Source organism: Ornithodoros turicata, chromosome 2, assembly GCF_037126465.1.
Source record: "Ornithodoros turicata isolate Travis chromosome 2, ASM3712646v1, whole genome shotgun sequence".
Taxonomy (NCBI): Eukaryota; Metazoa; Arthropoda; class Arachnida; order Ixodida; family Argasidae; genus Ornithodoros; species Ornithodoros turicata.
The window spans coordinates 47,030,995-47,050,318 of NC_088202.1; the positions used below are offsets into that span (position 1 = coordinate 47,030,995).

Below are 19,324 nucleotides of genomic sequence, written 5' to 3' on the forward strand. Positions count from 1 at the left end.
CGTGAAGTGGTGGAGCCTGGATTAGACCTGGCTTGACCTGGATTAGAAATGGGTGGTGGATTAGAAATTCCTAGAACTGGATTAGAAAAAGGATGTCGTTGTGCGTAACGGCTCTATACTACTGTCGAGACCTTCAAAACTATATCACACACGACCATGTAGCTGCAACAAAAGCTGTTTTAGGAACAACTGCCGTCAGTCCCATGGATTGGGAGGAGTGTAAACACGGAAACCGGTAACTCAAGAACCACAAGCCTTAGAGAGCTGTAGTAAATTTTGTCACGATCACCTATTCGAGACGAGTACGCTGCAGAGAGATGAACATCTTCCGGCCCGTGTATCCTTCTGAAAGAGGGCCCCAAAATTTGGCAAAATCGAGTTACAAACGCGTTTCTGCCCGCAACCTCCGAACCGCTAAAGACCCGCCCGTGGTGTGATTTGACCGATCGTAGAGCGATTCAGGTGCTACTAGGACGTAAATTTTGGCGTCGATGTGACGAACGGAGCGGAAGTTACGGCGCTCCGAATGTATGGGAAGTGCAGACGGAGGTCTAGAGTTTCGACCACCCTTAGGATTTCTCACATGTCGTAAGCGTGCACGAAAAGAGGAAGGCATGGGCGATCCGTCACAACAAACTGCGTCCTGATAGGACCCTTTTAGTCCTAGATAATAGACTGGGAACCGATGGGGTTCAACCGCCACCTCGAGTGGGTTTTTTGCGCATGCAAAAATGAACCCATGCAGCGCGGGCTTCCTTTCGAAAAATGGCCCAAATATTTGAAAAAACAGCGTTAGGAATGCATCTCTAGGAACGCGACTACCGAACTCGAACCGAACTTCCGAACGCGACTTCGGTAGGAACACCACTTCTGAACATTTCAGGAGATGAAACAAGCAGCCATTGTTGCATGCAATATGTTTAAACACAATACATTAAAAATGCTGGTCGATATGTATATGTATGACATTTACCTATTTCTACTGGACCAGGTGGATCCGCAGAATTTTCCTGCTGGACACAAGATGTATTTGCTGGACCAGTAACCAAGTCTGCTGGTTCACTAACCTCGCTTACTCGGCAAGAAGCATATTTTACTAGACCAGCAACCAAGCCTGCTAGTCCACTAGCGTCGCCTGATGGACCAGTAAGCAAGATCTGCTGGCCGACTAGCCTCGCCTGCTGGACCAGTAAGCAAGGTCTGCTGGTCCACTAGTCTCGCCTGCTGGACCAGTATCCAGTACTGCTGGTCCACTAGCCTCACCTGCTGGACCAGTAGCCGTTTCTACTGGTCCAGCACGAGTTAGTAATGGGCCAGCAGAAAATCTTGATGGATTTTTCAATAGGGGAATTTATTAAATTTGTAATGTTTCTCGGTTTGATAGATTGGCTCGCTATTATTTTCCTGCATGCATATGTTGTTTACGTGTTGGATGATGCGCAGTTGTGGTTCTCTATTAATGCTAGCTGTTGATCGCGTTATGCCGCTCCTTATTATTTCCTTGTGTCTGTGCTATTCAGTTCATAAAAAATTTAATAATTAAAAGCTGTGCCATGTTGGAACAAAACAGATGCAACTTAGATTTCCTATTGTGCTCGAAATGTTCATAACTGTCATAAAACAGGCGTACGCCTCCCGTCTTCAACAAATCAGGGAAGATACTGCACCTTCCTCTCACATATGATATGGGTGATATCGCTATTATCGTTATTATCGCAATATCGTTATTATTTTCCTGCATGTATCAGCTGTTTGCATGTTGAAGGATCTGCGGATTTGGCTCTCTATTAGTGGTAGCTGTTGATTGTTTGTTTCTCATTGTTTCCTTACGTCTGTGCTATTCACTTAATAAGAAATTGATTAATTAAACGTCTGTAATATTGGAACAAAACATATGCAACTTAGATTCTATGTTGTGCTCGAAATTCCGTAAAACATTTAATAAGAAACATGATAATGAGGAAATTATTGGTGTTGCAATAATAGCGATTGAGACTCAGACTTGTTATAATAAAACTGGTAATTTGATTGTAATTGTACTGGTTAAGATTGCCCTCTTTAACCAAGTGTAGTGTCCTTTGTTATAGATTTTACTTCCTCTTGTGTTCGTGTCGTCTCTCTATGTGTCCCATGGTCTTCCAGGGTCTTTCTTTTGTGCAAATTAATTACTTATATCTATCGCCACTTGTAAATGAAATCAAAACCCCACTATTGCAATGATGGTGCTCACGTACACAAATATTAGACTTTTTATAATACAACTTGTAATTATGACTGTAATCATATTGATTAAGAATATCTTCTTTGATGAAATGTGGTGTCTGTTTCTCGTTTGATATAGTATTGTTTCGCTATTATTTTCCATACATGTTGGAGGATATGCCGTTTTGGTTCTCTATTAGTGCTAGCTGTTAATTGTGTTGTGTTGATTCGAATTAGTTCCATATGTCAGCGCTATTCACTTCATAAGAAACTGGTTAATTAAATTTGTGTCATGTTGGAATAAGACATATTAAACTTAGCTTCCCTGTTGTGCTCGAAATTACTGACGTGTATCAGAACCTGTAATTAAAATTAAAACTCTACTGTTGCAATGACGGTGCTCACATATAGGAATATTAGACTTTTATAACAAAACTTGTAATTTTGATTGTAATCGTATTGATTACGAATATCTTCTTTGATTAAATGTGCTATTCCATTTTAATTTGGATTCTTTGAAAACTTGTGTGTATGGTTACCGTTAATAAGAAATATTGTATTTGATTCTATATGTGATACCTCTTCAATGCCATTGCATCATACCTGTAATAAGTAAGTGTAGTCTTCATTATGTATATTGTATTGTATTGTGTTTCTCCTTTTTAGGTTTTTTTGACTGGGTTTTTCTCCTTCACACTGAGTCACTATCTAATTCCCAGCACTATTGGCTTTAATAAATATATTTTCACTTGTAGTTTTGTGTATGGCTATCCTTTGCATGCCTATACTTGCATGCAAGCCGCCCACCGTGCACCTGTTGCAGTGGAAGAAATTTGCGAACCAAGTCGGCCCAGGCCGAAAAATGCGCGACGATAAGCGCATGCGCAGCCCTCCGCCCACCGGTAAGCGCAAGCGTAGCCCTCCGCCTACGCGCCACCCTCGCTGGCAGCAAAAAATCGCAAAAAAAGTCGGCGCAGATACGACGGTAGCGCTGCCCTGGCGGGGGTGCCGGCGTTTCTCACCCTATGTATACTACTTCTGATGTATCATCGCTTATTGAAACTCAACGAACATATCAACTGCGGTGAACCACCGGGCGATTTTCATCTAATACTCTCTTGTACGCCATTGAAGAATCTCCATGCAAAGAAAGGAAACATCAATAAGAGATTGCGCAAGTCCGTGGCAACTCAGTGCAACTTGCTGAAGTGCTACAAATACGGCAACAACGTATCGGATGCATTAATCAACACTGGATTCAAGCGACTCATAATAAGACATCACTATTTGAGGCATTCTCAATTCATTAATGAAGCCAACAGACGAAAACTTCAGAGTTTTGAATAGGACAATTGTAATTTATCGAAATAAACAAGTGTACAACTGAAATAACAAGTGTAATCTTTGAATTTTATGCATCGCAAAGGAAACAGTTTGATTGTGATGGTATTTAGCATGGTTAGATTGAGAACAATGATTGTTAAAGAAACTAATATTCCACACTATGTGCACACTACTTGCACGGATATGTGCAAGAATTCTTATATGGAATCAGAGCTGACCATCGAATAGGTTTTACCCGACCGCACTCTGTACAACTTCGACATCTGAAGGACAAAGTTGCAGGAGAAGAATCGGTCGTCGAAATTCAGTCGGTCGCCGAAACGGTGCGCTTGCGACATGGACGCTGACTGTCCCGACGGGTCCGACGAAGCCGACTGCGAAACTCGTCCTTGCGACGGCTTCAAATGCAACAACTTCAAGTGCATTAACGGCGACTTTAAATGTGATGGCAACGACGACTGCAAAGACGGTTCAGACGAAGAGAATTCCCCTGTTCCGGAATGTGATGACCCAAAGTTGCTCTGCGAACCCAGGAAGAAGTGTCTTCGGGAAGCGGATATCTGCGATAAACACAGCGACTGCCCAGATGGCTCAGATGAACAAAATTGCGAGGAATACGAGTGTGGAGAGTTGAGATTCAAGTGCGCTAACAACAAGTACATCAATAAAGACTACAGGTGTGATGGAGGCGATGACTGTACTGACGGGTCTGACGAAGCCGACTGCACTCTGCCCGAGTGTGAAGACAGCCGTCAACTCTGTGCGCCTAGGTTTAGGTGTCTTGACGCAACGGATATCTGCGATGCAAGGAAGGACTGTCCTGATGGTTCTGACGAGCTAAACTGCGAAGAGCACGAGTGCGGCGAAGACAGGTTCAAATGTGCTAACCACAGGTGCATTAATAAAGCGTTCAAATGCGATGGAGACGATGACTGCGGCGATGGCTCTGATGAAGAAGGCTGTCCCGTACCCGAATGTACCGAAGGCCAATTCCTTTGCCTACCAAGAAAGAAATGTTTGGCAAGGTCCGACGTGTGTAACCTCGACGTAGATTGTCCAGACGGTTCCGACGAACAGGACTGCGAAAACTACGAATGCGAGGGCTACAAGTGCAACAACAACAAGTGCGTGAACAGCGCGTACGTCTGCGACGGGGATGATGACTGCGGCGACAACTCTGATGAAACAAATTGCACACATTAACGTAATAATAAATTGATTTCTACTGTAATTTCCAATGTTCTGTTTGTGAATTGGTTTTGCCACATCCATATGTTAGACCCAGTGCTGTTGTCATAGCTGAACTGTACTTTCTGTCTTACAGAAACATCAGTTTCCCGCGGGGCTTTATATGGCTCATTAGCGAACACGCTATCGCTGGGACTTTATGTACCCAAATAACCCCATGCTCTGCTGAATAAATATTAAAAACAGGATATTTGCGTTTATGTGACCCTGCATTCCAACGTTTACAGCAGGGGGTGTAACAGAAATTTGGCACCGTGGCTATACTGAAACTCATTCGGCTGTTACACTATGGCAGGTGTTTCGGCTAGAGCTATGCACGGGCCGACTTTTCCAGGAGCTACACGGCGCGAGCCTTCCTCTTCCTCGTCGTCCGGCAGATCAGTGCGCGGTGGCTCAGTGAGTAGGGCCTGGCACTTCCCGGTGACTCAAGAATGGGGCCCGGCCTAAACAAATTCATAAGCAAAATTAGCGTAATTAGCGTAATTTATAAGTAAAGTTATAGGTAATAATTAAATTTGTAAGAAGAGAAGACAAAATCACAGCACACAACAGCACGAGGCCAAATGAAATCTTGAACGCACTCGGGCAAGCGCGTTATCTTACACTACAAGTTTTTGTGCATATAGAGGATGTTGTCAAAAAACTCATTCACCCAATCCCTACCCGTCTCACCAAGCTTTGCGAACCTGATTGGGAAATATGTGAGGAGCCAGGAGCAATGTGAAGTGGTTTGGACAAGGTTCTAGAGGGTCGAATCATATGCGTATCGCAGTGTCCTCTGCTTGTTTTTGCAAATATATGCACATGAATGACGCAAGCATGTCATGACATGAACTAATAGTCCTCCATTGTGTGGAATTAGCTGCGTGACCCGGCCGAGCCAGACTCTCGGAAAAATAACACTCAATAAGAGGCCCGGCTCGGCCCGAGGCCATGTAGGGCTATAATCTCGGCTACTAGGATGATGAGGAAGGGTCGCGCGTTTGTCGCCAAACCATGGGGTCTCTGTCAAACCATGGTGGTGGTGGTGGGTAACTTTAAACCCAGCGTTTATGTTGCTGCACACATGATCCTCCTTACTGAGAGCCTTTCCTTACTGTAATACTCGCAGAATAAACGTAGTAGTAATAATAATAATAATAAACTCTGTAGTCAACGACAAGAACGAGTTTTTTTGCCTGGCAACTATTCTTCCTTGGACAAATTTACATGTGTAAAAATCAGAGCCTGGACCGTAAAAACTGGAAACAGGTAGACACCTACATACGTGCCTACACATAACTAGTACTGTAGGGAACTACAAATGTAACGAAATTAAATTTGAGCATGAGCTCGAAAGTCCGTATTCACCAGCTGACTTGAATCATTGGTTTAGTGACCTCTGGTTTAAATCGATCACGTGATTTCTTCGGCTATGAAGAGCTGTTGACCAAAGGTTGACCACAACGCGTGCGCACTATTGACATTGTCATGAGATGGTTAAGAGAGGGAGAAAGTAGCAGACGACAGGACTGCGAGGGGGAAGGCTCCCGTTTGTTTTTTGATTATGAGGTTGTTAGCCGAAGATAAGTTCCGGAGGCGCTGGCGCTGCTGCAGGTGGTTTAGGATCAGGGTGTCGGTAATCGGCGGTTATGCGTACCTCTGCTGTTGTCAATGAAAAGCTCTTCGACATCTGGTTGATATGGTCGCTAAAAAGTGTACATAGAGAGCGTTTGCCATGTGATTTGAAAGGCAGCAGTACGTATCCTCGCGCAGGTGAACGTTGTGCTTTTGTCGGTGTTCGGTCGCCGATGGTGGCGGCGTTTATAATACCTTCATCAGCATCGACCATCGCTTTTTTATCGTCTCTTGTGTGTTCAATCAGCAAAAATCAGCTTGGTCAATTCACCTGATGATAAATGAGCTGCCGCAAACCGGGAGGCAGATTGTGGTAAAGGAAAGCTGGGCATGAACACCTTCCTGGTTTCTGTAGACGATGCAAAGGATATTTTCAGTGATGAGACATTGAAGTCATGAAAGTCATGGGAGTCAGGAAGCATTGTTCAAAGCAGATTTATTGGACTATGCTGCTGTGTCGACTCCGTATCTCTGCCCCCCGTGCAAAACAATGTCGGGTTTCACGGGTATATACTGTGGATGTAGTTGGTGCTACCATGAAGGAGAGTACTATGCCTCAGCCATGGACCCTATTACCATTGACACCCAAAGAGAATCGACTGGTGAAGCAGCAGTGAGAGAGATTCAGCAGTCATTAAAGGACAACCTCTAATGTCTGCGGATATAAAGGACCAGCTGCACTAGTAAACATGCCATATTTTCAATTTGCACATGGTGTTCTTGGGCCTTTTTACGGACTGCCACAGGCAGAAGCATTCTGCAGGTGTTTACTTTTATTCGTCACATAAATTATAGTTAGAAACTAAAATAGACGCCGTTTTTGCAGTTGAGTAATATGGACAGGTGAACATTCTCCGGAATAAAGTATGTAACTACAAGATCAATAATTACCTAATAATCATTAATTAATTCTTTAATTATGGGATTTCGCATAAAAGCCAGGAAACGGAAAGGAATATGTTCCTCGTTGAAAGACATTCCATGTGGAAATATGTGCTAAATGCGCACCTGTGTTGAAATGTTCATCGCTCAATTTCGCTATGCAAATGAGCTGAAACAAGAAATACGCAGTTTGCAAACGCAGAAACGATGCGACCTTCGCCTTATCCGGGTAGAAGAGCGGTCTATCTGGCCATTAGCTCCGACATCAATCAGTTTCATCGGTCCAAATTACGTGGCCGTCCCACTTGGGTTGCATGTCGCTCTTTCTGCGCCAGAAACGTGCTTAGTTCATGTTCCGGCTCATTTGCGTAGCGAAATTCCGCGACAGATATTTCAACGCACGTGCGCGTTTGTATGTTGTTTTTTTTTTCAATATGAAATTACTTTCGACGCCGAATAGATCCCGTTCTGTTATTTCGCCTTTGCGAGAAGTCCCCTAATTAAAAAGCTAATGAACTTTAGGTAATTCGTGATCATATATTTGCATGATTTTCTTCGAGCGAATGTTCGCCTGGCCATATAACTCAACTGAAAAATGGCATCTATTTTGCTCTACTAGTTTTTAATAAAAATGTTGTAGCGAATAAAAATAAACACCCTGTATGTTTGCAAGAAACAAACAATAATCATCATTAGCAGAAGAATAATGACGCCACGAAGCTCTTTATCGAAACCACCAAAGGACTTCAGAGAATATAGCTCTTAGAAGCCCTCAGAATGGAAAGGTTGGTTACTTTTCCAAGTTCACCCATGTATATAGGGTATCCTTACTGAAAACTTACATCAGATCTCGTTGAAGCAACTGATTCAAGATAAACTGTTGCACGAGGAAGCTGAAAAGGCTGAAATATGCCGACAAAATTATGAAGTGACAATGAGCAATAAATTGGAAGATTTATTGTAAGAATGTGAGACACCCAGCAAACCATTAATATCCCTCGGACATCTCTACAAGGTCGCGAACGTCCTGAATATCTCGACATCCATAGGATATGTATGGGATATCGCACAATTCCATTGCGTTTTGGGTAAACAACAGATGTCCCTGGTATGTTGGAAGGATATCGCGCTCTGGATGTTTGAATGTCCCATGACAGGTAGCCTGCAGATCCTAGGGATGTCTATGGGAGATCCAGGAAAGATTTGTTTGTCCTTATAGAGAAGGTAACCTGAATTAAAAACACAGTAGTTGATAGGAAGGGATGTCAGAAATGTTGTTGGGTATACTGTGGGTTGATGCAGAAACACAGGAATTGCGAAGATACATCCTCGTCAGCGTTACAAATGGTTTACGCCACGCTACCCCTAACGAACGTGTGTGTAACGATTTGTATTTCAGTATATGTTCCATCCAGCTCGCAAATAGAGGTTACTGCGCGTTTTCCCAAGTGGTCCAAGTGAGGCGGGCAGGGTTCGGCATTTATGCTGGCAGGTCCCACGGTGTTGCTGTACTGTGATGAATCCTGTTAGGCTAAAGTAATGTTTCTGTTTCCAAATGGGAACAATAGTATCAAATGGGTTAAAACACACAATAAATATTATTTGCTGGTACGCAGTAGTCTCTACGCACTCTACAAACACTAAATATATGATGCACAAAATTTTTGAAAGCAAAATATGTACGATATTCGTAACCTCCCGTATATATCCAAATATCCGTGACAGACGTCGCAGGGACTTTCAGTGGATCTACAAACATGGCAGAAATGCTAGTCGCTGGGATATCGCATGGATGTAAAACGGATCTGTGGCAAACTCCAATGGATATCCAAACATCCCGGGTGAGATATCTTACGGACATTTGCTGGATGTATCTGGTTCGCTGGGCAGTTTGGCTGCAATTGAAGACACTATCTATGCGAACTCGTTTAAGAGAAAGAAAGGTGCATGAAAAAGGAAGCTAAAACAACGAAAACGCCACTCTGCTTCATTAATTTCTGATCCAAATTTGATCCACACTAACAGGTATGAAAACAGATATACTACAAATATCCAGTGTACATACAGCAACAGTGACAACACTATAAGGAGATAATGTGTGACACAATTTGAAGCAGCAAAATCTGATACATGCATATGAGAAATCACGAACGTCACATATCCAGTAGCACCTTGATGATGGTACATCATGAAGGCACTTCAGAGAACTATGGATAAATATCGGGTCACTAGAACACCTTTTGGTTCAGGATCAAGCGTCCGAAACACTCCACTTACCTTTGTGCTAACAGAGCTCGTGCACGGGTTCAGGAACAAAATGCGTGACGGACGACCTCACTACACAAATGCAAATACGGTCAGATTTTTATATGGTCGGCGGAGCTGAAAGGCAGGAAGCACCATCTAATTTACCAGACTGCATCTTAGATCCTACACGCCAACAGACGTTTCCAAGTTCAAAACATATTCTGAATTGATGCCGATGGCGCTCGGTCAGTCCTCCTCAGGTACCCGCGGACGCGGCTGTAGAGTATGTACCACTGCGCCCATACACCATGTTGTAAGCCCATTGGACTAGACTGTGCACGCGCTCCGATTGGTCGAGAACGTTTTGAAATCGCATTTTGTAGCACGCATGTGCGTACAGCGTCTCGGCCGTTTCAGCATAGTTTCGAAATAGCATGGCCGGCATGTCGTCCTCCTGTGTTCGGTGGTGTCAATCGACAGAACAGTTTGCAGAAATATGTTCGCGGGTTTATTAGTTCGTCCTCGTGAGTCTACGCGTGTTGTGCTATTTCTGGACACAACTGTTATCCCATGAACAATTTGTCAACTGCGGTACCGGAATGCTTCATGAGTTGGAGCGTGAAGAACAAGTTCGAGCGCTGTTGGACTTCGAGGACTGTCAACAAAGACAGGATTACGTGCCACACAAGCGATTTTTGCTTCGCTATAATGGATGCACCGCAGGCAGCGAAAGAAGATGCTCATCATGAAATGGTACGCACTCATGAGACTGGCTCGGTATTAGGAGTTGAACTGTGTGTTCGTTCTGCTTCATGTTCGAACATGGTCCCAGTGTGTCAACAACGCAGTGGGCTTTGTACGCACAGTGCACCCATGTATCAGATCTTTGAATTAGTGCTTTGTATCAAATAAATCATTATTTTACCACAAAATCGCTTTAGTTATTTTGAATACCGAGTAACGGCGGCAGGCCTGAAATCCAGTAGAAGTCGATGGTAGCCAGGACCGACCGAAAAGCCAGCCAGACATGGAGGCTCCTGATTGGCCGACTGGTTGTGCATAATATCCACCACGTCGCAATTTCATTGGTCGTGTGCACAGTGTTGTGTGAACTATCTCAAACTATGGGCTCTATGGGGAGCTGTTGGAGCCTGGCTCGGTCGCATACGACGAGGAGAGCATTATGGCTGTAGTTTCGTTTTGACAGACTGGCAAAGCTGTCGCAGTGCAAAATCAGTTTTTTGCAACCTACTCAGGAACGCGGAGTTGTGTGCATAACTTTGCACACGTTTCGGTCTTTATTTATTTTATTATCTTATTTATTTATTTATTTATTATTAGAATTATTATTCTTATTTAGTTCATTTTATTATTTCATCAATATGTTTTATTGTATTTGAGCATAATTTAATATGTACACGTTCTGCAATTAATTTCGACAGTTATTTTCTTTTTTCCTCTTTTTTCGCTTTATATAAGCCCAGCTTATCTTCACAGCTAGGAATCCAACACTATCTGGCGTAGTCTCTGGAACATCACACAAGGATCCCACAAAGATGCATCCCATTTCCAGCTCAAATCCAGCATTGAGCTATTCTTGTTTTCAAATGGCAGTTGGATGGTTTCACAATGTAAATTCAACCTGCACTGACCCAGCATAGAAACTGCCTCGGCAGTCTTTTTTCTTTTTTTTCTTTTTTTCTAGGCTCATTCTTATGTTTGCGTGCGAAATAGAGCTCCTCTATTGCAAGTCGTCAGTGTCCTTCAGATTTCATTGTTTGACTCACATTGCAAAAAAAGTGTTTCAGTTTTGGACCTATCGGTGCCCTAGTTCAGTGGCCGCTTTAATTATGCTGCGCAACTGTTTCAGAACCATTTGCTGGAACATGATTTGAAAGTTTTTCGTCTGCACGGGCACTTGGGAAAGGTGTAGGGCTCGAGACCGTTAACATATTTAAAAAATGGAAGGGCAGTATCGCCTTCATCATCCACCGCTTACGAGCGAATGATCGCCAAAGGGGTCGTGTACAATGCCACTACATATCATATTAAATCCATCCAAATCAGAGGACAAACAATAAGATACTTTGTCTGGACGGCGGGTCATATGCCGAGATTATTCGCATTAGCTTTCGCCAAGAGGGTCAGCAAACGGTAAGTTCACTGACACTTTTCGAATACAACAGTGTTCGGAACACACGTAACAATATGCTGTGTTTCGCAGTGAGTAAGAATACGTTCACCTGTAGTGTTGGCATGTAGACGTATGCGCATGGCACTAAATGAGCAGTTTGTGGTGACCAAGTTGCCAGACAAGATTGAATATGAGTGATGACTACCGTTGTGAAAAACTGTTTTTCCTTTCTTGGTAAAATTCCTATCATTGCATGTATCATTCAAGTTTTTAATTGTATTAGTAGTCCGACAATCTTGAGATAACCATTGATGTCTTTTCTAGCAGTTCCTTTTTTTCTGAGATAACGTAAGCTATAACCATCAATCTTTCTTACACGATGTCATGTACCGTGTTTTTGAGATTTTCTTGTTTGAAGTATATACTTACAGCTGTCACATACAAGCGTACCTTATTTGTAAATGTTTTGCTATATATTGTTTACACAAGTTTGTTCACCACTTGCAAACATAATGTGCAAAACTATGCATGGGTAGAGAGCATACTTCACTTGAGGCACTCCTGCGCATTTCTATATGCATGCTCCTGGGGAAAAGAATATTCGCTTTCACTCTCGTGCAGTGCAGAAAATATATGGATTTAAATGTAAGCAATTCAAAACTCGTCAGTTGCGTAGTTTGTGCCAATTGAAGTGTGTAGGAATTCAAACACGTTTCGAATAAAATATATTTTAAATTAGAATGATTGACTTCTGTATTCAGTGTACACCAACTTGCTCTATCCCTCGAATGTGTCTTTCATGATCTTCATCCTTTCATCTATGCATGGAGCAGTCCTATCCGCACAACATGTTAGCTCACATTAATTCAATTGACACAGTGATCATGATGGTTCGATGCTAAACCAATTGCCCAATTCGTTCTTCTTCTGTGAAGGGGATCTTCATTGCACAACACGTCGGTTCAGATTGCTCCAACTAGAAATCATTGTTTCTCATTGGCACCCAGTGAACTAATTACTTGATGTGGTTTTGATATCCTATTGATCTTCTTCATCACAACACTTGTTAGAGCGCTAAAACATGAAGCTATCTTTCCCTCAGCACTTCTCGTTACTTCAATGAGAAATGCCTGCGTTATTCACATTAAATGAATTGGGTGTCCCAGTTCTCATTGAAAGTCATTGGTTCTCATTAAACAAATTATAACTTGGTTCCCTGGAAGACTCCTTCTCCACAACATCCGTTAGAGCGCTCAAACATAAAGTCAGCTTTCCCGCAACGCTTCTCATTACTTCAATGAGAAATACCTGCTATATTCACATTAAACGAATTGGATGCATAAATTCTCATTGAAACTCATTGAAATTGATGCGGGCGATTAATGAGATCGGGTCTAGTTTTTCCAGCAGGGTTGTTTACGTCCTCGTCCTCTGTCTGCTTGTCCGTCTCTCTCTCTCTCTGTCTGTCTGTCCGTCTCTCTGTCTGTCTGTCTGTCTGTCCGTCTCTCTGTCTCTCTATGTGTGTGTGTGCGTGCGTGCGTGTGTGGCTGTGTGCGTTTACTTTTCTCTGTTTGCTTAGCGCTTTTTTTCGTCGTGTTACCTAGGGCGTCCCTGTTTGTGAGCGTGGAAGTTCCCAGTGTCGTGAACCCGTGTCAGTGCGGTGCTGTGCTTACCTCTGCTGACCACTTTTTATTTCTGCATTTCAGCTGATAAGATTATTGTACAAATCATTAAGCACTAAATTGATTGTTCTGTTCAGCCAGCAAAGATACAGCATTAGTTTGTGAATGTCTCTTGATCTGCTGAAATTTCGCAAAATGGGAACATGATTAATGTATATATTTGTCCTTACTTGTTATCTGCTATGATGCACTTGACATCACAGACGTTATAATTGCTGAAATAAACGGCCACACTTTAATGCCATTACCATATATTGAGAAGTTACCCGTCAAAAAGAACTCGTTACAAGTTAAGTTACCGTGTGCAAAATGTAACTAAGTTGATAACGAAGTTCTTCAGCCTGAAATGTAACTCGTTGTTACTGAGATGAGTTACTTAAAAAAAGAACGAGTTACTTCCAAGTTACTTCGGACACAAAATTGCATTACGCAGGTGCAGTACGCGTGAGCAGTTGAGTTAGACCTTGAGTTGCCTGCGGAGGAGTGCAACACGCTTAGATCATTTTCGTTTATGTCCAAGAATAGACCTCTCCCTGTTTGTAAACAAATGACGTCATAGTGTTCGAGAGCGCCAAAATTTTGTATAATTAAACTACGCTCGAAGCTAGAGGTGAACAAGGTCGCGCCCGAAAGCCACGGTCTTGAGGGGATTACGATATGGTCCCTTAAAGGGACGCGACCCTTTGTCCTACTTTTCTTTCAATGGGAGGCAGCGAACAAGTGCCCGTTCGTGGAACCCAGCCCTCTCCTTCCGATTTGTTTCGGTTTCAGTCTGTCTACCAATGTCATGATGATGTTTCTCTGGCAGAGGTCTATTCGAACGCTTTGCATCTTACTCCCGGTGGGCGCACAATAGTTCAGCTTCATTTCAATGGCAGCGGTTCTTACTTCCTGAATAAAAGACTGTCATTGATTGATTATCACGTTTTATGGCAAAAAAATGCCATGAAGGAACCGGAGCGAAAGCAAGAAAATATGTGGAGGTGAGTGAAAAGCGAGTTAAAAGTAACTTGGAACTTAAGTTACCTTGGCAAAGTTGCCTGAAAAAAGAATGAGTTCCTCTGAAAGTTAACACGGCGCAAAAGTACCGAGTTAAGTTACAAGTTACCAAAAAAAAAAGGAACTTAGTGCAGTAACGAGTTACTTGTAACGAGTTACCTCGAACTCTGGCCATTACACTGCATCCGAGCCATTCAGGATTTGTAGTTTATTGAGACCATGTTATAGATGTTAAAAAAGATCATACATGTTAAAATGAACCAAATATCTCATAAAGAAGGATGTCTTATACCCGTTTCAATAGTGGTATTTTAAGGATGAAGCAAACAGGAATGCACCAAAGAAGACACACACAACAACAGCTGCAACGTCAGCTACAAACAAGCCTGTGCTGATATTTTGTTCAAGAATTGCGTTGTGCTTCTTTGTTCAAAGCCATATATTCTTACCGAGAGACTTTTACTTACCTGGTTGGGGACTTATCTATTTTTCCTGTCTATCTATCCTCCTATTTGCTATCTAAATGTTCTCTCTCGACTCTATACTGGCATTGCAAGCAGTTTCACTAGCATTATCATCGCACCATTAGATGGCAAATCACCACCAATGCTTAAAAACTCCCCACGGCTCATGCCATGCAATAATACGGCTGCCAACAGCATATCATGCACTAAACAAGCGTATGAAGGCGGGGTAGTTGGTACAATTTCATTTCTGATGACAACAAAAAGACGCGGACAGAAGAACGGCAACACGGACTACCGCATCATGCACAAGGATCTTTGAAATCACTCCTTATTCAGTTTTCTTTTTTTTAGGTCTTCTTGTTCAGAATTTCCATAGTGATGCACTTACAGCTATCACTTCACTCTGACACAGATCACTCAACTTTGACTGTTAAATGACATAAGGGGCTTGTGTGATGCCATGACAAAGATAATGGCCACTGTACAATTGTGTAAACTTATTTAGTGTAATTTTACTTCAGCAGCTCTTCACCACTATGACATATTTTTTAGTTTTCCGGTCATGCAATAGTTCTCAGACTATTCCCAGTTTTTTATGCTTTACTAGATTCCAGACATCCTGAAATACCGACAATAATTCAAGTGACTCAACTGGACGTTTGAGGCTTACATGTTTGTATGGTCCGTCTTTCTGGCCTGCTTCGACTAATTTTCGTTGTTTGCACATACGATAAAGCTATGAAAAATTATTGCACAGGCTGCGTTTCTACACTCTATGGTTATACAGTTTGACTGCACACCTTTGTACTGAGAGATTGTGCTATTTCTTGAGAAATGACACAGTGGAATATCACAGCAAGAAACACCTAGAGGCGCTCGTTATAGCATGAAATCTCAGTGTCACAGCAAGCAGCAGCACTGATCAATGTCTGCTCGCTTTCTGATCTATATCATACCGTAAGAGGAAGTCTGCAGTGAAAAAATGGACACAATGCATATAAGCTCATACAAAGAAAATGATGAAACTTGAAATCAGGTCCATCTTAGCTACAATGTGCTGTATTGCTTTTATTGCAATTTACATGATTGTATACCTTTCTTCCACAATTTCAGTTATTTTTTGATCCACCATTGGTAGTTGTCACTCTGCAGAACCCGACATATTCATGCAGTTGTGTCAGCACAAATCTATGCAACTGGACAGTTTAATGTAGTGAGCATGGTGTACTGCATCATCAAGGACAAAGTCTGGGAGCAGATGTGTGGGACACAATGCTGAATCCGTAGTAAAATAATATAGATGACTCTGCATGACTACCCACTTAACTTCAGTAACGAGTGATGAACATGCACTGTCATCAGGCAGCTTCTGGAAATTAATACATGACATATGGGAGATGGTTTGCGAGATACCAGCACCCAATGCAACAGTTTCACAGATTTTGGGCATATGCATTACGTTGGCACACAAGAAGAGCATGTAATTATTTCGGTCGACTTCACTGAACTTTAGCACCCGTAAGGGTGCCATAGAAAATGTAGGTGTAGAGGGGGGTTCTAAAAAGAAACAGATGTAGTGTGAATTTCCCATTAAAAAGAAATGAAAAAATTCACATACACAACCACAAGTTTTCCGAACCTATGGTGGAGCTAACTCCTACACAGACGCGATTTTTGTAGGGGATGGCATGGCACGCCATAAGCCTAAGCTAATGCCAGACACTTTGTATAGCAACACATTTTCTTCACATATGGCGTTGAAGAACTACTCACCTGAAACAAAATAAATAACCAGGTGTGACACATATATGTACAATCATGTGTCACAGGCATTTGCTGCCAGGCATGCAGTGAAAGCAGTATGCACCAGATAACACATATTTTCCTGGTGATGATGTGAAACATTGTAACAAGGACCGGGCAAGTTAGGACATACTACTCACAGTTGCGACGCAATAGTTGCGACAGTGCGACATCGTCTGTCTTGTCTTTTGTGTATTGCGTCGCAACTGTCAGTAGATGATGTGAAAGAAGAAACCTTTCCAGCAGTAAATATATGTCATGGTGTCTCGTATTGCAACAGCATTCAAATTCTGTTTCGAATGACATATCCATAGATGTTAGAACCATTTGTCATGATGCCGATTACACATTCTTAGTTACTTCAGAACTTTGTGACGGTAGTATGCCCATATTCTGTTCATCCTCCCCTCACTGTTGTACAGTTAGGGGTGGAGTGCAAGTCAAGGCAGAGGAGAGCTGGTGTGAAATGAGAGTACCAATGTACAGGACATCTCATACAGCAAAAACGTGGACACTTACATGCACCTGAGCCGGTACAAGGAGAACAAGTTGTAACATAATTGAAAGTACAGTGATGTACTACACATATGCATATTGGAAGGACATTGCTGCATCATATTGGTGATCACACCAGTGTAAAGCTGCAGTGTCGTCGAGTAATTTTTAACAGTCCTACTCACAAAATGATGCAGAACAGCATGCATACATTTTTGTTTGAAAGAAAAGCCTTGAGCACCAGGAGACACAAAAGGGACACCTTATTTTGTTTTACGCTATATTCACACTGAACACATGGATAAACTCTGTGGCCATATGACGGCTATCAACAACATAAAAGAAGGAGAGCTAGTGTAACATGGGTGCTTGTTTACCCTGCTTTATATATATATGCCTGCTCAATATCCACACTGAACACATGAGCACAGAAAAGCTATGCTGTCATACAGCTGTCAATAACGTAAAAGCACAACAGCTACTGTTAGCATGGGTGCATGTTCTTCCACGTGCTCGTGTGCTCAGTGTGGATATAAACGGCTGCACTGCTGGAGAAATCTGTACCCATGTTAACGCAAGCTAACTTTCTTTTAAGTAGATGGGTAGAAATCCAGCGAACCGGTAGAATGTAGGAAGGGAGTTGCCTCAGGACAGAAGCCGCCGATATTTCGAACAGAGACTGTTCTTCTTCTGGGCACCGTCCTCATCATTGGCATGGTATTTAAAGGGTTAGGTGTGACGTGTTTAAAGGTTCATGCGAATTGTGGGTCAACAGCCCGGAGGGAAGAAAGGTTCCGTACGGGCTTCTACGGCCGGAGTGAATGGCTGCTTTGTTAGAGTGTGGAGGGGATTATGTGAACGTAGTGATCTAGGCTACAGACCGGTTACAGAAGAATGGAAGGTTCACGAACACGTGGACGAAACGGGACAACAGGCAAGAATTGGCAAGCATAGCGGAAGATAAGGAGGTTAGTGGTTACGTGGGGAAAATTCCAGAACCAGCAAAGGTTTTTTTTTATATATATATTTTTAATGCAAAGTTGTGGCATGCAATAAAGAAAGTAGAAAGCAGTGGCCATGCAGAACGTAACAGATGATAATGGAGGTAGAAGGGAAAAGCATATTTTATTTCTGAAGTGTTTCTAGGGTGCCTTGTGATTTGTTGATACCGGACGGGTGAAGAGCGTTGAACTTGTATATGAGATAAGACTCCCTATCACGTCTGTCACGTGTGGATCTAAACCCGGTTTCTAGAATATATAGTTTAATGTTGTCAAAATTGTGACCAGGAACGTTAAAGTGTTCGGCGACTGCTTTGGGGAGTTTGTTGGACGTGTCGGTTCTGTGTCCGGTAAGGCGGTTGTTCATTTGTTGGCCGGTTTCACCAATGTATTGCATAGAGCAGTCCCTTTGCTGGTTCTGGAATTTTCCCCACGTAACCACTAACCTCCTTATCTTCCGCTATGCTTGCCAATTCTTGCCTGTTGTCCCGTTTCGTCCACGTGTTCGTGAACCTTCCATTCTTCTGTAACCGGTCTGTAGCCTAGATCACTACGTTCACATAATCCCCTCCACACTCTAACAAAGCAGCCATTCACTCCGGCCGTAGAAGCCCGTACGGAACCTTTCTTCCCTCCGGGCTGTTGACCCACAATTCGCATGAACCTTTAAACACGTCACACCTAACCCTTTAAATACCATGCCAATGATGAGGACGGTGCCCAGAAGAAGAACAGTCTCTGTTCGAAATATCGGCGGCTTCTGTCCTGAGGCAACTCCCTTTCTTTTAAGTAGTTGATCAAATTTTCAACTTTAAGTACGGTGCAAAGGGAGCTTCAAAGTTTCTGCACGCATTGCCCTTTACTCCTGTGCAATTGAACTCTATTGCAGTATGACACCTCAGACATATTAGCGGATTCAGCATGTGGAATGTAGCAAGGTTTTTTCACGTAGCAAGGTTTGCTCACCTATGTTCTCATGTGGCCTGGGAAACTAATTGAGCAGGATATTGAGAGTGCACGCTTCTATAAAAAGGTAATCCTTGTGGAACTACATAATAGCCTTTATTGTCTGAATATAAACGAAAGGCTCACAAACACTGAGTTTTTGTGATAAGTGAGTCCAAAAGAGGTAATTTTCGAGAAACGACCTCCAGAATATCTGTGCACAAAAGCTGTCGGTGATTGGTCATTGGTTATGTACCT

The 19,324-nt window shown here is 42.6% G+C and overlaps 1 protein-coding gene across 1 annotated transcript; it reads left to right on the plus strand.

Annotated features, from left to right (window-relative positions):
- Window positions 1-3,882: 3,882 nt before the first annotated feature.
- On the plus strand, window positions 3,883-4,749 carry LOC135384595 (very low-density lipoprotein receptor-like). Its single transcript, XM_064613793.1, has one exon. It carries the CDS (start codon window positions 3,883-3,885, stop codon window positions 4,747-4,749), a length of 867 nt encoding a protein of 288 aa, XP_064469863.1.
- Window positions 4,750-19,324: the final 14,575 nt, after the last annotated feature.